The 22181-nt window shown below is 39.5% G+C and overlaps 1 protein-coding gene across 2 annotated transcripts in view; it reads right to left on the reverse strand.

Moving 5' to 3' along the window:
* Positions 1–22181, reverse strand: part of EZR (ezrin) — a 43603-nt gene that overhangs the window by 17023 nt on the left and 4399 nt on the right. Inside the window, exons 3-4 of one of the 2 annotated variants that reach the window (XM_054970038.1) lie at positions 6157–6240; positions 1835–1930 (exon numbers count right to left, since the gene is read on the reverse strand). In XM_054970038.1, the coding sequence (XP_054826013.1) occupies positions 1835–1930; positions 6157–6240 (180 nt within the window). Of the gene's footprint in view, positions 1–1834; positions 1931–6156; positions 6241–22181 lie in introns of those variants that run through there. The other variant, XM_054970045.1, reaches the window with a different exon arrangement.

Raw genomic sequence — 22181 nt, forward strand, 5'->3', positions numbered from 1 at the left:
ACACAGGCTCATTTCAGAAATTCTGGCTATGGTCTTCTACCAGTTTGAAAGAGAGGGTTCTGTACTTGTACAAGGTTCATTTGAAAATCAAGGTTCCATTAAGGCAAGGAAGAGATCCAGTCCAGGAAACCCAGTTTTAAGCAACTAGGTCTCAATTTACCTTTTAAAGCACTTTGAACATCCCTATCTAAACGTTTTGATTACTACACATTTATCTGCAGTTTCTTAGAAACTATCCCTACAGGCAAGATGCTTTCAAGTATGCTCTTGATCACAACCTTCCTGTGCTGAGTGCTGACCATTAGGCTCTACTTGCCAACGGCTGATTTTTCTTCCCACAACTATATTCTGTAATGATGCTTCTGGCCCAGGACTCAGCACATAATGAAGCCTTAGTATGAGCACCAAACATAATTGTCTAGATGCCTTTTGTCTGTGATGAAATGGTGAAAGTGTATTTCCAAGTTCCAACCACCTTCCCCAATCCAAATAGCACAAGGCAACAGATTCCTAGCTGATCAGTATTAGCTATGGCTCACACTAAATGCTGGCAAAAAGGGAAAGGAGAAAATAAGATCTCTTATGCAGGATTCCCCAAAGCTATCATGAAACAGAGCAATTAATACAGTGTTGTCCAGCAAACTATGCAGAGTAAAATGCTTTCATATCTATTTTTTCAGAATAGTATTAACTATAACACACTCCATAAACTAGAAGATAAATATCCATGGTTCACACACTATTAAAAAGCCTTCAGAACACGTAGTATATCTAGATTAGTGTTTCTGCTATAATTCATCTATGAGAACAACCTATTCTCAGCAGCCTGACAACTAATAATATAAAGCCTTTAAAGGATTAAGCCATGTGCAATTACAGGTTCCACTAGTTGAGATAAAAACAATAGCTAGATATTTTCCAGCAGGCAAAGACGTGCTTGGACTAGACTATGTACAGTCAAGACTGTCAGTATCAGTGGAGTGCACAGAAATTAAGGGACTGTTTAGTTTGCCATTAGTCATCGAATTGGTACAAAGCTTCATTTGTGGTTTCTTTTTTTAATTAGGTCCCCATACTAAGCAGATAAGTCAATCTCTCAACAGCAACTGTTATGCTTACTAGACCGAGTGCTTGACACAGCTGGCTTCCCACCGACTTCCAGGCAGAACTCACTAGTTCCATATACAGGGTTTTAAAAAGCTCCTTTCCCTCCTTGTCTCATTACTGACCATCTTCTTGAGAATGTTGTATGTGCATCATGTTTGGATAGCAAGGGCACAGAAAGATCTACCACGTTTTTAAAAATCCTGCCCTTCCTTTAAGTAAATCTGAGTTGTATATATCATTCTCCCACATTCCTTTTTATCCTCACAGCTATGCTGTGAAGTAGGGTAGGCTCTAACAGATAATAATAGGCCCCCAAGGGCACACAGCAAATGTTATGGCAATGCAGGGATTTGAACCTGAGTCTCCTAGGTTCTAGTCCTGCACTAATCACTACATTGTCTCCTAGACTCAGCCTAAGTGGCTGATCCTCAATTGTGTAACCTCTTTTTCTGCCAGTGCCCAAGCCTTAAGATCTTCTGGAACAAACTGTATTTCCCCCCGCCCACAAAGTGGCATCAGACCAGGAATAAGCTGGTTGAAGAGGGCCTTTGGTATACTGTTTACCTATTTTTTGTTGATCTATATAAAGAAGATTTTAATTTTTTTTTTACTTCTACTACAAACCTTTTAAGTTGGCTCTGGCTACAAATAAAAAATGCTTACAGAGCATAGATCCTTCTTTAAAAATCTGATTAAGAATCAACTCTTAATTCCAAATTTCACTAACCTTTTTGTCAAGTTTCAGCCAGGTTGGAAATCCTTTATTGTCAACATACTGAAGACCAAAGTACCACACTTCACGCAAGCCTATAGTCTTGACCACCTGAAGGAAAAAAAGGAAAAGTTCAGAATGGGTTAAATATCTACTAGTCCAAGATTCCTGCCACAGCTAACTAATCAAATCATTGCTTAACTGAATATATTCATTTATACTATATGCACTCAAAAACATGCAGGCCTTCTTGCAGCCAGCTTTGTGCATCAAAGAATTCTAGTAATCAGAATGTGATTCCCTTCCAATGTAGAAGAAACAAAGGATAGAGGAAATAAAGTGTCAAGTGGTTTACGCAGTAAAAGGAAAAGCACACCTGACTGGCTAAGGAAAAGACTAACTGATTTACTATCCAATTCATTATAAAAAAAGAATAGTTTTCTCACAAAATGGAGCATTAAAGCAGATAAGAATTTACAACTCTGTATTTTTTAATAAAAAACAGTTCTCCAAAGGCAATCTCTTTTGTGTACTTTCATCAATAAAAAAGCCTTAAAAGACTGGGAGTAGAGGGGAGATGTAGTACTCATCATTATATTTTAAATAGTGTATATTAATTTTATATGATGCACTAGATGAAGAGCAAATGGAAATCACACAAGATAAGATTAACTATTGGTGCATGATAGGAAACTCTGGAAGCAGTACATCTTCAAACATCATTTTCCTCCAGTTGAAGGAAACAACTTTTCAGCTAATTTAGGCATTTCAGCTCATTTAGGCATTTCCAAAACAGGCAGAAGTTACAGGCAGCCATTGTTGGTCCAGAGGTTTCCTGCCCTACCACTATATAATACTACCAAATCTTACTTCCATCAGCTCTTTACCTAATGCATCCTTTAACATTAATCTCCAGTATTGTTAATATAAATGACTACCATATTTTTCTTATGCTTATGGAATCTGCGTTTTCTGTCTGGTATCAGAAACATCTATTCAACTACGTTTTTACGTTTTCAATTGGAGGCTATCCCTTCCTCCCTCTTCCTGCAAGCACAGCCCTACTGATGGAAGAGAAACAATTTTTCCACCACTTGGGCCCCCACTGTTGTGTGCAGGTCTCGCTGCTCCAGAAAGGATCCTTCCCAGGATCAAAAGGGACTTCTGAGAGGAGAGGAGAGTAGCATGGGGGAAATCTGTATTGGTGCTAGGCACTGGCATTGGCTGGATCCAAGTGCTTATCAGATTCTTTCATGGAAACTGTTAGAAAAGCCTTGCTGCTACAAACAGCATTGATAAGGAACTAATAGCTAATAACTCTTACACGTTTTGGAACTATTTAAAACATTTCTAATAATTCAAGCAGTCAGTGCAATTTTTTAAAATCCCCTCAAATTATTTTGGGAGGAAACTATGATTTTATAACTCATAAAACAAGCAGTCTCAAATCTCAGCAGTGGATAGTATCATTTCTTGACAATGGGGGCCCAAGGCAGCTAACATCATCCTCACCTCCTCCATTTTATCCTCACAACTCTGAAGTCGATTCAGATGTGTGTGTGTGTGACTGACCCAAAGTCATTCAGTAAGCTTTTGCAGCACAGTGCCAATTCAAACTTGGGTCTCCTAGATCCTACTCTGAAATTCTAATCAATACATTATACTGGCTTTTAGGTGTAGACTGCTGCTGAACACTAGCAAGCAGCCAGGCCTGAGTAAGTCATGCAGGTCAGGTAGTATCAAGTTGCAGAGTGATTGCTTCTGGGCCTGGCCCCAATGTGTCCTCCCTCAAAGGCCAAAACTGCTGTGGAAAGGGCCCTCCCTCCTGCCTTTTTTCAACAGAAACCAAGCCTGCTATACAGACTAAACAGTTATGGTTGCCTAGCACAAGCCATTAGTTAAAACTGTAAGTGTCCCTTTTATCATTTTGCAGTTTAACCCCAATTTATTTATTTTCTTTAGATTTCAGATTTTTCTGCAAACCAGGGGGATTTTTCAGGAGTGTAGGAAGATCTGTCTTCTCTGTACATGGCTCCAACCTTTGTATTTAAGTATCAACAGATCAGGGCCACCTGGCTATTAGTATATACAATAATCCCTCAAATATTCCATATTCTTTCTAAAGTCACTAACATCACCACAGAAATCCCTGAAGAAGATACTTAGGTAATTAATCAGGTAGAATAGTGGAGACCATCCACTCACAAGTTTTATGATGTCTTTGCTGCTAAGTAAGCAAAACAAAACTAGAGCCTGCTTCCAAATTATACAGAGCAAACACATTAACATCCTTTGGGATATAGACCATTAGGTCATTATCGCTTCTCTTTATTACAGGGTATTGTCTTCTCTCTACTTGGTAATCCCACAGCAGTGACAGGTGCTAAGTAATTTAAGTATGATTAATACATACTTCTACAATTACAAATGTTGATTTAACATAGCAGAACCTGTACTTGAACCCTAGCAATAATTCATTAGCTGCCAGTTAATCTAGCAACATTATTAACTAAGTACTCTGTGGGCTAATATGGATGGGGAGAAACATCAGCCCGCAAAAACAAACATTATAGAAGTCTAAATCCAACGCTATTTTACGCAAGAGGCTTTCTCCATACGTCACTTTTTATTTCAAAACAAATCAGCACTACTGAAAACTACATATCATCTGCATTTCTAAAATATAGGTTATTGTGTTCCTTCAGACCAATTCTGTTTGCATCCCAGATGTGCTGGTCTTCAAATGCCTTATGTGCAAGGAAATGCATCTAGTTTGATAGTAAAGAAGGGTATTTCAGTTAAAGGTAAGAAGTCCCTATGTGCTGTTTCAAGGGAAAGCAGTTCAATACCTGAATATGCTGGAAGAACATCAGTCATGGACCCTTCCAGAGCACCTCACACTCTTTTGGACATAATACTTGTAGACCTATGTTTCAGGACAATAATCAAAGCTTTTGCCTAATGATTCCGTCATAAACCCAGGAAGAGCCATTTGACCTCCTGACTACAGGTGGCAGATAGGAGACAAGATTGCCACCTAGTCTAATTCACTCACCTAACCATCTGAGGTATTCTGTACCACATTTCTTGTGATTCCTATGGCAGGATAATAACCTGACAGATATATGCACTTGCCCTATTAAAACCATCAACCATTTGGTCAGGCAGGAAGGCTCAGCTCCAGTCCTGACCTACTCACATTTCCCAGGACTGCAAAGCATTGAAATTCATAGCCAGTATCATTAGTCTTCAAGTACCCTATGAGGGATCTGAGATAGAAAAGGGTATAATAAGGGCACCTCTAGCACTCCATTTTTGCAGCTGATTTTGTTCCTGACCATCCTCCATTGATGAAATCGCAGGATCTGCCTCTCCTACAACCACTGGATGCTAGTATCATTAGATCCTCTTTGTCAGGACAGAATTTTCCTCCTCCTCCTATTCTGCTTTCCCTTTCTGGAATTCACCCTTCATGTATTCTTACCTGCTTCTCCCTCTCCTTTTGCCACTGATCTGCCTCACAGCCACAAGTCTTTCCTCACAGCATCCTAACCTTCTTAGGCACTCCTACTCTTTTCATTTCAAAATCTTCTGTCTTTGGGTTGATTTTTACTGGACTTGCCATGTGGAAGAACACAATTTGGACTCAAAGTAACTAATTAAATATTTAAAATACTTAAACCACTACAATTGAGCACAGTAAATGGTTTTTATTGAATTGTCACATATAAATTATGGTTATATTGTTGCCATTATACAGTAATCTTGTTCCCCACCTCTTTCTATGCTGTACCTTGGTTAGGTTAATAAAGTTACTTTCTGGTTAAGCATCAATCTCTCCTCCTTCCCTCCCTGGGAGATGTATTGTGTCAAGCTGGGAGCTGTGTATAAAGAGACTTAAAACATCCCTTTGTAATTCCTGGATTTCTGGTCCTTCATGTGTAGAGGATGCTCTTCACATGACAGACCTAACACAAGGACTAATTTGGGTTAACAAGGTTCACAGAGCACAACTTCACTGTATCCCTGATGGGATTTTGATCTGCTCCAGACAATGCACGCTAGATCACCAATGCAAATAAATTATTTCTTGATTTATTTCTACAGTTCATCTTCCTTTTATCTAGAAGTGAAAGGTCCTTTTACTTCACTGTGTTTTAGGCACCCACAGAAATAAAATGTCGTTAAGGATATTTGCATTTTATTATTGACCTGTATGAAGGCAGATCTTCAAGAAGCTCCTCAGAAGCCATTTTTTGGTACAAAATAAGTATTTCAGCCATTTGAAGAAAAGTGTTAAAGATTTTTAGAAAAAAAACACACCCATTCATGCTCACCTGGTCAAATAGCTGCTTCCCTGTAGTATTAGGCTGGATGGCAAACTCCAACTCTGCATCCATAGTAGTAACACGAACATTGATCTAAAAGTGAGAATATCAAAGTGATGGATAAGGAAATCGGGGTCACAAATATAATAATTAAACAACATACTGTAGTTTACCTACAAACTGAGGTTCCATGGCTTGGGGATAGCATTTGTACTTTTTCAAAATACAGTGCAATATTAAAATATTTTAATGACTATTGCAATGTTTAAGAGCATGACCACAAAATTTAAAGATCCCAGTTCTTTAGATTCATCACTTGCAGCTTGGTTCATGAAGGATAATGAACCAAACATTATTGCGAGTGCTTCACAAGTGTTTCAACTTATTGTTCCATTGGATTGAGGTTTTTTTTCTTTCTTATTTTGCACTTTTAGTTCAAGAGCATATTGTTATATTGACCCAGGACTGCTTTAAATGTGGTTCATGACAGCTTGATTAGCATCCTTTTGGAATTGGGGCAAGGAATGCTGATATTAAGGGTAAGCTTTTAAAACATAACACAGACACAACCCCCACGCATAGTTACATTAGGAGCAGAAGCTATTCTGGGATTTTAAGGAGGTAAAGGGATGCAGATTCTTCCTTCAAGCTAATCAACATTAATCCAATAAACATTCATTGTTATCTTGCCTCATTCTGCCTTCAGTAGAGCTCTAATGAGCTCACAGAACTGAAGTATATTTCTGTAGCCAGTTCTGTGGAAGAGACTATTTACTTCATGTATAGCATGCCTTTCTTGCTGTGACAGAGTGTGCATAACAGAATTGGTTGGGGGCATTTTTATAAGGTGATTAGAATTGAAGAATAATGGAACAGTCCAGGAAGGCAGTTTTATAAGGGAATAGGATTGTAGTCTACTGCAGTTATTATTGTATGTATCATCTTGGTTTTACTGCATTGTCTTCTACCTTTATAATCCACTTTTTGCACTGTTTATGGTAGATTATGCCATAAACAGTATTCTGTTTGCTTTGTTTTCTAGTTTTGTAACCCTAGTCCAATTGAATTGTTTATTGGATGTCTTATGTTGTCTAATTGAATTATTATTATATCTTGTAATCTGCCTTGAGAAAGATGTTATATCATATAGAAGTTATAGGCTAACGTGGCTGTTTTAACTGCAAATGCTTGACCAGTTATTCTCTTGTGGCAGACTGAACCACACATGGGAGCAAGCATGTTACTATTAAGATTGCAATGTAAAGATCAGACCAAAGTCAACATAGCAGAGTATTCGTTCTCCTGGAGGTGCAAGCAGGATATAAGAGTGACATCCCTGGTTTGTAGATCAAGATGAGTAGCCAGGTTAGTCTGTCTGTAGCAGTAGAAAAGAGCAAGAGTTCAGTAGCACCTATAAGACTAACAAAATCTGTGGTAGGGTATGAGCTTTTATGAGCCTCAGCTCACTTCTTCAGATACCAAGAAGTGAGCTGTGGCTCATGAAAGCTCATACCCTACCACAGATTTTGTTAGTCTTATAGGTGCTACTGGACACTTGCTTCTTTGTATTCCTAGTTTATGTATTACTTCTGAATGGGAGATCCCATTTAGCTGTCAAAGCCAGCAGAACAATTCAATCCACCATGAAGTTGTGGGTAGTGGATGCTGGTGGGATAATATGGTAAATGAGAGACAGATGGATTGAATCCCTTTGTCCTGAATGACAGAACACTTAGAAGAAACACTAGATACATTTTGCTTTAAGAAACAAGTTTCACCCAAGCTGCTGTCACACACACAAGAATATACAGCTTGTTTACAAAATACCTCCATGAAGAAAAGCAGAGTGAGCATGACTACTCTCAGAGCCAAGCTACAAGTGATGAATTACAGTTGCCTGGCAAGTGAACAGACTCAAGTGTATTCCTCCCTGTTCACTTGCCATTCACTTGCTCTCCACTTGATCAAGTGGAGCGCAAGTGAACAGGGAGGAATACACATGAGTACACATGAGTCTGTTCACTTGCCAGGCAAGAGTAATTCGTCACTTGTAGCTTAGCTCTCAGAAGAGAAAGTTATGATATGAAGCAGTGTTATGATACAAGACCACCACCAATTTCTTAGTACAGAGAATCAGAATGTTGTGACCAGAACTCTTATTCCGAGTATTCCAAACTCATTAAAGTTTTAAGGGAATATAGTTCTTTATGTGATAAACAGAGCATGAGCAATGCTAAAAGAAGTTTGGATTTTCAAAATACTTTTTCCATATCAAACAGCAGCATGGAGCGAGTGTGGAAAACATGCACCCAAAGCCTTTTTTAAAAAAAATGTCTCTCAATGTATCTAGGATATTTAGGCGGTATGTGAAATTTGGATTTAATTATTCCAAGCTCTTTTAACAAGCCATTTCTCAGCACAAATCTTAAGGTATTATTTCAACTTAAGAACATCTACCTCCCAACCCCACCTGGGATAATCAAGTCTGATAAGATTTATTCTAGCCTCTCCTTAAAGAACATAAGTAATTATATTCCTTGCAGAACACAAAAGCTGTAACTCCCATATATTGTTTACACTTCCTGGTGAAAACCAATCCCCATGTAAAGTAAATTTACACTCAGTTGCTAAGAAAAACTTGAGAGCTATGTTTCCTTCATATTTTTCTGCAAGTCCTGCCTTTCTCAATGCAGATATCTTTGCTTAAAGAAAAGCAATGTGTTTTGGAACCCTGCAGATTTTTTTTTAAAAAACCTTCATTTTATATTTGGATGAGGAAATGTACAAAAGAAGCCAAAACATGCATTCTACCTATGCAGTGTTTGCTATCAAGATCACTGATAAAGACTAACCAATGAGCGGCTTCCATAATTTCCTACTCAACATGGGACACGGTGCGCCAAGTTGTTTTCTAATACCAACAAATAGGAAAGTAACTAAAACAGATACAATTCAATTCAATTCAAATACCTTTAATGGTATACATAAAACAGATACTTTGAATGTGCTGTTCTTTTTAGTCCAATTTGGATCTAAACATTGGTGCCATCAATGGCAGTTCACACATAAATGCTTATTACTTGGATTCCCACATCTTGAAGACTTTCATATGTGCAACCACCACTACAGGCTAAATGGCCATGACATTTCATCTGTCGCCTCAAATTCAACTATCTGTATTCTACAATTCCAAGCAGCATCATGTGAAACACTTCTTTGGCCTAAGGTGCCTTCCTTCAACTTAAGCTTTTAACAAGCCATTTCTTAGTACAAATTTCTCAGAACTGGAGAAGTTCTTCTAGCTTAAGGTAGGATACCACCCAGTGTTTCTCATTTGCAATGTGTGAGGTCAGCTTTTAGCACAGAGGAAGTGAAAATAGTGTGTAATTCATGTCCATGGTGGCTTTAGGCTGAATTATTGTTCATGCTGATCTTTATTACGGGTGCCTGTGTGGAATTTCTTTAAGAATCTATTCATCTATGGCTATCTTGTCCTGTGCTGTAACAGATTCTAAGAAACACGCTTCAAAATACATCAGCTAAGGAATCTCTGTATGAAAGTTATCAAGGTTAGCTAATGTGTTGCAATTTAGCAACACAGCAGATTAGAGCTAGTCTTGGGATCTGCAAAAGTTGCCTTCATCAGCTACACCAAGGTCAGGAGCTTTATGTGGGCCATCTTCCCAGAGCTGGCTAGAGTTAATGCTAAGGAGCTTGGCTGGGGTGGGGGGGGCAGGCAAAAGGCGCAGTATAAACATGAGACTTCCTACCATCTGCAGTTGCATTGTCATGGGACAACAGCATGTTTTTAAAAAGCAACTACGTGATCCAGAATGACCCACAGCCCACACCAGAGTAATAACAGTTATCCTTTGCAATCCAGGTCTTGTGATGACTGGTAGCGCAACACATAACTAATATGAATGTAAGTGGTGGGGAGGATAGTAACTTGTCTGTAACTATTTCAGGAGGAAGAGAGCAAGAGGATTCACTTCATCCCTCCGTCTTTGGTTTTGGGAAATCCAACCCACATTCATCTCAGAATGACTAAACATACTTGAAAAAGAAAAAGTAATGGAGTCTGATGGCATCTCAAATTTAACTTTTTAAAAAAGAAAATGAGATATGGGATTGGGAGTGCTGGTAGCCTTGCTGAATGCCATTGACGCCTTTGTTGCATGGGAAATCTGTTAATCTGTAAATTTCACTGCCTCCTTGATATTGGGGGGGGGGGGTTGGATCAGAAAACTAACAATTCCTAGATATTCAAAATTATGCTCTGATCAGATCAATGGATTAGTACCGATGAAGATGCATCTTTAGAACCATTATCCTCCTACCTAAACTACAGGCTGGCCTCTAGAGATCTAGGATTGTTTAAGGGATTGGGCAACCTAGTGGGATTTTTGAGTTCTTTCTCTATGAACAGAAGACTCCCATACCATATCACCATTTGCTTTTCATCTCCTCAGTTTAAAGAGCAGTGTGCCATGTGGAACAGAGGGTGGCTATTCTGAAAACACATGTCTGATCTCTTGGGCACAAGGATCTAGGTGTGCCTTTTTAAAAAAAATCCCAGCTAAATCAAAAGAAAATGTCAGCCAAGATATTGCCTATAATAAATTATTATTTCTATCATATTTGCACAAAATAACCACGCTAATGTAAATCTTGCTTCAGATTAAAATGCACAAATTTAAACATGCAAGTAATGAAACTTATGCAATATAGAACACAAAGCCTATGATCTGAATTGTAAGATTTTCTATTCTGAGCCCGTCAGTTATTGCTGGTATGGGAGTGGAAGGAGAACTATAAATATACAAGAAATGGTACAGTGCCCTATATAGGAGCACTTCCTCTAACTCAGTCAGCCTAAACAAGCTCAATTTATGATGTGTACCACATTAGTAGACATACCACACTTGCTGTGAACTTCTGTATGTTAAGAGATTATTGGGACGAATTGCTCCAGTGATGGAGGATGTAGAACTAAGAATTTGAGAAGTGCTGGCATTTCTACTGAAACTACAGCATGCTGTACCTTATATGATACTACCTATTAAGACAATAATGAAAACAAGAAGACAAAGAAGAAGCAGCAAGAGAAAATTAGCTATGATCTTATTCTTATCACTGTTGCAAACAAAATAGCAGCAGCATCTCTGGTAGGAATAAGAGAACAGAAAAGCAAAGATTCCATAAATCGTATCATAACAGAATTTTATTCTTGGATATTATGAGTAGTTCAGAAATGCATGCCAATGATGTGCAAAAAGCCTTGAGAAGAACTCATACAGGCAGTTACTGCAGTGCTTACTGGACTCCATTCAGGCACCAAAGATCAGCATAAGAGGGAAACACAAATATACATTCATATTCCTTAAACAAGCAAGTGAGAAATGCTGTACGAAGAGACACACCCAGCAACTGTTGCACACAATACTACAGTCATCATGGTTAGCATCTATGAGCAACAATTTTAGTGTTTTAACTTTACAATTAATCAGCATTACACAACAGTCCAGCAACAAGCCTCCTCTTCCTGAAGCAATTTCTTTGAAAAGAGATAACTACCTATAGTATTACACAGGTCATGATTCTGGTGCAACACTTGAAAGGTGGTTGAATCAGGCAAGCCGTGGTGAATTAAAATTGTCTTGAGAAGAATAAGCACAATTTCACAGTGCACAATGAATATAGCTGACAGGATCCACTATATTGCTCTCATCAGCATTTTCCCCCAATGGTACAATTCTAAGGCAGTTGTTCACTCAACTATGCTGACTTTTTACTGTCACAGAATGTAGGAACAGAATCCCAAGAGCAGTTATGGGGGCAAGGTAGAGTAGCATAGAGGGTGGAGCAATTGGGAAATGTAGAATTTCCAGAAATTTTGAAGCCATTGTGTGGGAGGGGGGAATCATTTATCTCAGAAAAAGACATTTGGGAGGAAATTGAAATATACACAATTTTTATTACTTATTTTATCATCAAGCTTAAACTTATTTTGTTGATTTAACATAAAATGGATCATTTATAGCATAAGTAGCACTTAAAATATTGTACTCCTTAGCATATTTATGGAACTTACAAGTATGAATACCATATTTTCTATAAACAAGACTGTAAATAGAAAAACACGTATCTTCCCTGTCATCTAGGCCTTCATATCTTTACCTAGGATTAACAGCCTGTCCCCTGAATAATTTTCAAGGCTTTAAGTGGCAATTTTGGCACTCTATGCAAGTTTTAAATGTTCATAAATTTTTTTGCTCTTATTCTGGAACGTATAGCTGCCTTCATTTTTGAAAGGGCCAAATCCTTCATCATGTAGCTTCTCTTCTTATTAGCTTTCTCTGTAATAAGCAAGTAAGGTAATATGCAAGTAGTGCATATAAAATTACAAAGGCATGCATCTTAATTTTCCAGAGGCACCATGTTATTTTAGCTCCACACTCTCTTTTTAGTGAAAGGAAATCACAATGAAAGGATGGGGCTATAGATCAATGACAGAGCACCTGCTTTGTATACACAAGGTCCCAAGTTCAATCCCTGGCATTTCCAATCAAAAGGATTAAGTAGTAGGTGGTACGAAAAGATCTACAATAGACAGCCGCTATCAGAGTAGACAGAACTGACCTAGATAGATCACAGATGTAAAGACATGACAATTTCCTCTCTGACATATGCTTCATCTCTATGGCTTCAGTAGTCTAATATCATTCAACCCTAGGCAACCAAAGCTGTTTAACCTCTTGGATACTGTTCTAAACAGCTTCAATAATGCCATATCAAAACATCTTAACAGTCATCAAGGAAGGAAAGCTTCACTGTCAAGTTTCAGATTTTGTTTATTTAGGTGGACTTGAAGACCAGAAAACTCAAAATCGTAAAAAGTTCAACATTCTGAACTATATGAATTGAGATTTCCATATTTTCACTTGACTGGCAATTACATCATGGTATATGAATATAATATATTTGAAGACCATTGCCTTGGTTTTCAACTGTGCCTGAATACCTTCAAGGGCTCAAACACAAATACTTTTCAATCAAGTAAGATGATACAGGAACCAGCCCAAAATCTTCAGGCTATTATGCAAGGTAAAAAAAAAAAAAGAGTAGTTTCCAGCTCTGTCAGACACTAAGCAATTTAAACAACTTAAAAGAAAAGAAAACCCTTTATAAAGAAAAGCTTGCTTCATGGTCCTCCATGAAACTAGGAATTGTGCGATTGTGTCTCTACCTGATGCTTTTCCGGAGGATGCTGAAATGTCTGATACCATACCACTGTCACATTTGGTGCTGTCAGTCACGGTCACAGACATGGCTATGTCACAGGATGCCTAAAATATCATTTTCTGTTTGGGAAGAAGCCCAAGATTTGGATTCTAATCACTGTAACTTTTACATTTCAAAAAAACAAAACAAAAGATAGTTTCAGGTAGGTAGCCATGTTAGTCTGCAGTATAACAGTTGGGTGAGAGTCCAGTGGCACCTTAGAGACCAACAAGATTTTCAGAGTATACACTTTTGATAGTCAAAGCTCTCTTCGTGGTCTCTAAGGTGCCACTGGACTCAAATCGAGCAAAACAAAAGACTCCACAAATCTGTAGCGCTTGTTCAAATATTGGACCTTTATTTTCAAGGGAGGAGGAAATCTTAATGAAGCTGGATGAAAATTAGAAATAAGGCATTTGTTTCTATCTACATAGGTCAGTTAGCACAGCCGAATTTTGGGTGACAAGTGACTTGTGTGCCTTTTTGTCACACACTGTTAAGAAAACAACAGGATCTTTGTACAGGAGGTCAAACAAATACAAGAGAATGAGTGGGCAATTGTACTAAACTCCTCCCTAAGTGAACTGCTTTGACATAACTGGTTGTTGTCAGAATTTGTTAGTGGGTCGGAACCAGGCCTTTTTGGCCTATGTTAGAAATAGAAAACCAGCTATAGGTTGGGAAAAAGAAATCTTCCAAAAACTTTCTCTGTCGCTGCAGAACAAAGTTGCATTCCTTGGGAAGATCTCACCAGAGAATAGGTAAGGCTATAAAAGTTAAATCAAAAAGAGTCCAGTAGCACCTTTAAGACTAACCAATTTTATTTTATTGTAGCATAAGCTTTCGAGAATCAAGTTCTCTTCATCAGATGCCTGATCCGAACTGGACTCTTTTTGATTTTGCTACTACAGACTAACACGGCTAACTCCTCTGGAGCTATAAAAGTTAATTGTGTAAGACCTTTTTTTTTTTAGTCCTTTGGTATAAATCACCAAAAGATCAGAGGTAATGAGGGCTAGGGTAAACAACAAACAGCTTATCTCTAGGAAGAACAGGATATCCTAACACCACTGGTGTGGTGTGAGCATTCCCTTGCAAATTACAAATGCATATCAAGGATGCAGTCTATCACAGAGGTAAAGGATGTGTGGACTTGTGTTTACATGAAAGACTCTCAACGGAACTGTCTTTCAAGAACAAAAACAATGTGATTGATTAAGATGTTAATGAAGCAAGTCTTTGATATTTCCCTATAAAAGAGGGACGAAACAAGAACTCGGTACCACTCACTTGCCAACACCCGAAGGCCAGCTTGAGCTTGTGGTTGTGCAACGGAGTGGTCCCAGAGCTCTGGAATGGGGGGAGGGAAGGTTTTTTTTCTGTAGTTATCTTATAATATTGTTGTATCTTGCATGCTAACTTGTATTCTGTATCTATCTCTATAGTGCACTAGTGGTCAGTGAGCTGGGCCCATATCTGGTGACTTGCCCAACTGTTTTTGTTTTGTTTTGCCTTTATGAATAAAAACTTCCAGTCTTGCTTAAGACCTTCTTGCTGCTGGCCCATTATTCTTAGCAGAGACATCAGTTTAGTACTAGGGAAAGATCAAGGGAGGTTGCACTCTTTACATGCCTATGGTAAGAGGCAAACCCAAGCAGCAAACCGACAGCAACTAGTGGACTGGTCCCTGGTTGCAGAGCGACAATTTCCACAACACTGGTATATGCAAATGAAAGGTTCATTAACAAAAAAGATAGTGATGCTACAAGAACACATGTACAGCTTTATTTAGGAAGCATTTTAATACAGAAGGCAGCGTATGGTGGGGGAGGGGATAAAAAACATCACTCAAGGCTAGACACCATCAACGAGCTAGCACTTAACAGCCTCTAACACATAAAAGAAAAAAAGTAAGAGGAGAAAAAGTAAGAACTTCAGTATGTAAAATGGGGGGGGGGGAACAATTAAAGCCAAAATACGTACTCCATAAGAACTTTATCTTCAGTTTCTCTAGGAGAAAAATATTCCTCCTAAGAAATAGGAGGAACATAAGAAATTTAAGACAAGGTTTTACTCACTCAAAATGCTAAGAACTTTACACTACAGACGTTTTCCCAAGGTTATTTGTTGCTTATATGATTACTTTCCACAACTGATACTACATATTACATGATTACAAGAAATACATTATTAAATAGATCAAGGTTTTCAATGCTGAACTCAATATCTAAAGCTGCAGAGTAGGGATGTGCAATTTGGGTTCAGGATTCGGGTTTTAATACCAAATTTTACCTGCTTTGGTAAAATTAGATATTACCCAATCATGTTAAGTATTTCCAAAGCAATTTGGTAACACTGAACCTAAGCTTACCGAAGCGCTTTGGAAAGCTCTGGTAAACTTCAGGAGCCACAGCAGCAAGAATCACTGCTTCCTGCCTGTTTCCAATGGGAAATGCGATTCAGTGCTTTCTGGAGGCCTGGAGCGGCATTTTTGGACTGAATTTTACCAAATTTGCTGGGGACCTACTCCCAACTGTCCTCTAATGACCCTCAAGTTTAATGAAGATTGGACTTCGAAGGCCATTTTATGCCCCCCCCCCCAAAGAAGGTGGCCCCAGCCACCTCCAATCTCCATTATTCCCTATGGGGAAAACTATGGAGACTATCCAGGGGGATGGAGGTGGCATTGCAAAAGAAATCTACAAATTTTTTGGTGAACATACCCCGACTATCTTCTAAAGACCCCCCAAGTTTCATGAAGATTGGATCCAGGGGGAGGGCATTTTATAGCTTCCCCAAAGAACATGCACCCCAGCCACCCCATTTGTTTCTGTTGTGGGGGAAACGGTCTACCACTGCAGAAGCACATGAAGTCCAATTTTCATGAAAGTTGGGTGGTCATGAGAGGACCGTTAGGAGTAGATCCCCAGCAAATTTGGTATTATTTGGTTTTTAAAAACGCCTCCCCAAGCTGCCAGATATATGGGAATGGCATTTCCCATTGGAAACAATGGCTGAAGCTTACCAAATAATACCAAAGTGGCTTCAGAAACCTGAAGCCGAAGTGGGAAACTGATTTGAGTTTTCCAATCCCCCCCCCAAATAGTTTTCCTGTGCACACCCCTTGTCACAAGTAATCCAAATAATAAACCTTCATCTGTTTATTACAAAATATGATTTTAATTTTTCCCTGCCTATCAGAAGATGTGTCTGTTTAGGCACCCCAGGATGTAGCAATTCACAGTGTGTGTTTAAGCATCACTTGGATCCGATCAGTGATCCGTCTAGTCCAGCATTTTGTTTCAGAGGTTTACTGCCTCTGAATGTAGAGGTTCCTTTTACTCACCATGGCTGTTTGCGATCAATGGACTTATCCTTCATGTATCTGTCTAACCCCCTTTTAAACCCCCACCATCATCAGTCCGCCTTTCTCACTGAGATCCAAGGCAGATTACACAGTGCAAGTAAAATACAATATAATCAACAGCAGGACATTAATAAGCAAAGTACAATAATGAACAGTTAGGAAATCAGAGAAAGATACAATACAGTATGGTAGCAGAAGATTTGAAAAACAAACGTAATGCCAAACATACAGACAAAACCTTTCTGAAACAAAGCATAACTAACTTACATAGTCTGTTTTGCAATGAGGAAACTCCCTAGTAGGAGCATGTCTACATCAGCAGACAGCAACCAACAGAGTAGTGAATAGTCCTGTCCCTACCAAGGCATCTATGCATATGGCCATCACTACCTCCCCTAGCAGTGAATTCCACAACATTAAGCAAAGAAGTGATTCCTTTTGTCTGTCCTGAACCTATTCCCCAACTATTTCATTGGCTGCTGCTGAGTTCTAACATTATGGGAGAGGGAGAAAAAGCTCATTTCCCCCATTTTCTCCAATCTTTGAACAAAACCAAGGCACTTATGACTTAAAACCAGGTCCCGTGGAACTTGTTATTGTTCCGCCAGGCCTGCAAAGTGGAGAAGTTCCACCAGGCTTATGGTGGTTGAAGAGGGTGAATTATACAGTCAGCCTCCTGCTTGGGGGGGGGGGGAAATGGGCTACCCTCCTGATCTTGCTGTCCATGTAAACAGCTGCCACCTTGACCCATGGGCTCTGAATGTTCTGGGTTGTGCAATACTGAGCGCTGCATTGTGACGCTGTTTTATTGTATCTGTAATATTGATGGATTTTATTTTATATTGTGGGTTGTTTTTTTCTTTTATATGTATGAATACATGTTGTTGTTATCTGCTCTGAGCTTGATTGTAAGGAGAATGGGCTACAAATTTAATAAAATATATGCTTATGAAATTATTACACAGTTTATATCCTTAAAACATTACAATGAGTTTTGACAAGGATGCACTACATATATTCAATGATGAACCAAATGTCCATTTTTTCCAGGAAGGAAAAAAAAGGAAGGCATCCTACCCCAAATGTCCAGATAATTTATAAGCTAAGCAGTACCTTCTGCTCCCAAGAATGTGACAATATTGATTCAAAATGTTACCATACAGATTAAGCAGCAGGTGACAAATATACTTCAGAGTCTAACCTTATTCCATGTTCAAACTGCAATACACAGCACAATTCTGGGCCACAGCAAAGCAGTATCTACTTCTGGAAGCAATGAGGCAAGTCAAAAGGTCCTTAATGGACTGGGACCAACATATCTGCAGGACTGAGAGATCTAAACAAGAGTTATGGCCAAACTACACTTTACATTTGACATATATTGGGACACAGGTAACATAGTACACTTTCAATTACACCAAATAACGCACTTACAATGCACTTTGCCACTGATTTTACAGTGCGAAATGGGAAAATCCACTTGCAAACAATCACTAAAGTGCATTGAAAGTGGATTGAAATGCACTGCTCAGCATATGTGAAAGCTGCCATAGTCAAATGTTACAGTAGGGGCTAGCCTTTAAAATGTCTTTGTCACCCTGTGCAATGCCAAACACTGAAGAATGCCAGTGGAAATGGCCATGGGGGGCTGTTTTCCTCTTTCTCTGGCTTCATATGTCCTGGGGATAGACACAAGGAGCCAGGGGAAGGGGAAAACAGGCCTGCCTATGGCCATTTCCACTGGCAAAAGCAGCACAGGAGGAAAGCATGAATCCCCTCCTTCACCCGTGCAATGTGTGCAGCTGGGCAGGGTGATGAGACGTTTTTAAAGGTTATTTACCTATGAGCAAAAATCCAGGATTTAAATTGAATTCCCACCAGTTAACACATCAATGTTGTATAATGCCTCGTTGCACCTATGAAGCAAATCTATTCAGGACTGCAATATGAAGGTGTTCAGGCAGCTGTAAGTGATATAGCATGCAGAGCTTAAGATTGATGTTCACTGAAGATAAGACCATGGGAAAAATCACTTCATTTGGGACTAGTACTGTTTGTACAACTGTCCCCCAAATCATTCAGTTCAGTGCTGATCTGCATGGAATAGATAGCCACAGGAAGTGGGATACACGAGGACAGAGGGTTCAGAGCAGGGCAGCACTGGACTAGAGATGTTGATGAAGCCAAAAGCAAATGACAGATGAGCAGTCTCATTGTCTTAATAGAATATGACGGCAGGCCTGGATAAAATCTGGTCTAGACTTAGGTGTCACCTCCAAAACTGTGCAACAAGCATCATCAATTTATTCACAATGTACAGATCTAAAATGTCTCAGTAATATAACTGACCAACATTACTGATCAGTTATTTAAAATGCCACATGACTCCCATTTATTTTAAAAGCGCATTCATTCAACACACATGCACACATTCTTATATTGTATAGGTATTTCTGTAGAGGAATAAAGTTTGAATGAGGACAAAAGCTGACTGCTCCTCCTCCTCTGTAGTGCCCATACAAAAAAGTGTTGTGATAATACTTAGTATACAAGTGTTGGAAAGCAGATTAGGGCTGCACTTACTTGGGAGTCACCCCAGAATAGAAGTCTGTTAGCCTGCTGCAGCAAAAACAAACCAGACTCCATATCATATTACAGACCAATGAAGTCTTATTCTAATGCAGGTTTTTGTGAAAGAGGCCATCTATTTTTACTTGAGAGTAAATCCCATTGAATCGCATGGGTTAAATAGGGTTAAACTGCAAGATGCCTTTGGCAGGAATGGCAATAATATAGAAACATGCAGGTCTAAATTCTTTGACAAGCAGGTTTTCAGTGGCTCAGGGGAGGAGGAAGAGAAGGGTGGCAGGGACAAAAGCCAGTGTGGCACTTCGCAATATCATTCTGCCACACATTATTCAATCTGTAAAATGTCATATGATTTCTTTGGGCAAGATATTACTTGATGTTTTGCTAGTGATTTCTTAATTTATTTTAAACCATTTGCACAGGAGCAAATGTGTTGCTTTGAAGTGATGGAGTACAAACACAGAATCTCAGAGTTGAAAGGGGTCTTGTAGGCCATCTAATCCAACCCCGTCTGATGCGGGAACAGCCTAAAGCATCTCTGACAAGTATTTGTCCAGCCACTCCTTGAAGACTACCAATGAAGCGAAACCCACCACATCACTAGGCAGCTGATTCCACTGCTGAATTACTCTTAATGTGAAGAAGTTTTTTCCGAATGTCCAGCTTATACCTTCCCTCCTGTCATTTAAGCCCATTGTTTCAAGTCCTATCCTCTGTTGCCAACAGCTCCCTTCCCTCCTCTAAGTGACAGCCTTTTAAATACTTAAGAGAGTAACTGTCTCCCCTCAACCGCCTCTTCTCTAAACTGAACCTTCCCAAGTCCCTCAGTCTTTCTTCATAAGGCTTGGTCTCCAGGCTCCTGATCATCCTGGTTACTCTTCTCTGCACCTGTCCCAATTTGCCCACATCTTTTTGAAGTGTGGCCTCCAGAACTGCACACAGTAGTCCACGTGAGGCCGGACCAACACACATTTTAAAATTAAGGATGTGTTTTGGAGATTTAGGAACCTAAAGTATCTGCAGTACAGTGTAACACCAGCTAGCCAGAAAAAAGATGAAACACTACTGTGACCTTTTTATTGATTCGCGTCATTTACACTCCTCTTTTCTACCCAATGGGCATTCAAAGTGGCGTACATTGTTCTCCTTGCCTCCATTTTATTATAACAACAACTCTGAGAGGTAGATAAAAACTGAGTGTGTGTGACTGGCTCAAGACCACCCAGTGACCTTCCATGGTGGAACATAGATTTGAATCTGGGAGCCAAACTTCAAGTGATGCTTGACACAGGTTGGACACTTGTCAGCTTCCCTCAAGTTTTGATGGGAAATGTAGGCATCCTGGTCTCGCAGCTCTCCGACTGCTGTCCAATGGACTTTTCAACTGTCACTTGTCCAACATTCCGCCAAGCTGCCTTCCACAACTCATGTGCCATCCCAGCAGCTAGGTTTGCAAAGCTTGCATGAGGCTGACTCAGGGAACATGAGGCATATGAAAAAATGACTGTTAAACACACTACTGCTACAGCTGTGGTGGTCCTAAGGAGAAACATTTCTTCTCCTCCATCTCACTGCAAGCCCATGCCTCGTATTGCCAAGCACCAGGGGCATATATTCAGTCACTCCAGTGGCTCTACTTGAGACAACTGCACATATGCACCATTCACCACCAAACACACATGTTGTCCCAACTAGAGCAAGCCGAGGACCAGAACACTGTGCTGCTTCAGGGAACAGAGGCAAGCTGCACATTGTGGGTTAGGTTAGAGGAGCAAATAGAGCCCACCAGAATGGGCCAGGACTGACTTCCTCTGCACAGGGAAAGGAAAGTGGGAAAGAAAGGTATATGGAGGAAAGCATGTTGCCATCTCTATGGCAGGGTACAACTTCTGTCGCTAGCCACAACTCCTGAAGTGGTGATCAAATGGGATGAAGGGATATCTTCTTGGCTTTGTGGATTTTGTTTATTAAAGTCTTTCATCACCCTTTTTCAGTCTGTGAAGATCATCTTTGTTTGAAACATTGTGCATACATTTACTTTGTAATAAGTTCTCCCGTATACAGTGCAACTTCTGAGCAGATATGCATAGGATCAGGTTACACCGTATGTGTTTGCAATAAAGCAGATTGTAAGAATCTCAGTATCTGCCCATCACATTTTATTTACTTAAATTCATTGGTGCAAGTATGGACTTGTTGACAGGGGACAGGTTCATTGGTTCTATTAGGCAAGTGACTCTCAGCCTCTTGCTCCATCCCTAAACAGAAGACAGCAACCAATATCACAGGGGCAAAGTCTGGATAAACAACATAAAGTATTTTAAAGAGTACAATACAATTCTAGTGCTACAACTGAAACATTCTATGTACCACAGTAAACTTCCAATGGTCATACAGCTCTCCTTCAACTATACCAGGAACAGTGGAGGGCAGGACTGGAAACACAAGCTAATCTTTCTTCTTTTTAAATTGGTACATGAGCAATATGTTTAAGCCATGTAATCCCCGTATGATTCCTCTTCCCCTTTCCTAGTAACTATTACCAGCCAAAGAGCTACTTAAATGCTGATTATGTAGAAAGCAGAGCATGCCCTGTACTAGCAGACACAGGATCTATAAATCCCTGGTGGAATCACATGAGTCAAGTCGTTGTAAGAAAGCATTTTGGCCCTCTGACATTTGTTAACTGCACAAGAAAGAGGAACAAGTTCACCTCTGCTTGGTATTTCTCCAGGCGTCAGCTGACAAACTCAGTTCAGATACATTTATGAACACAGTTGTAAGCAGCTTTTAT

This window comes from Eublepharis macularius, chromosome 1, assembly GCF_028583425.1.
Source record: "Eublepharis macularius isolate TG4126 chromosome 1, MPM_Emac_v1.0, whole genome shotgun sequence".
Taxonomy (NCBI): Eukaryota; Metazoa; Chordata; class Lepidosauria; order Squamata; family Eublepharidae; genus Eublepharis; species Eublepharis macularius.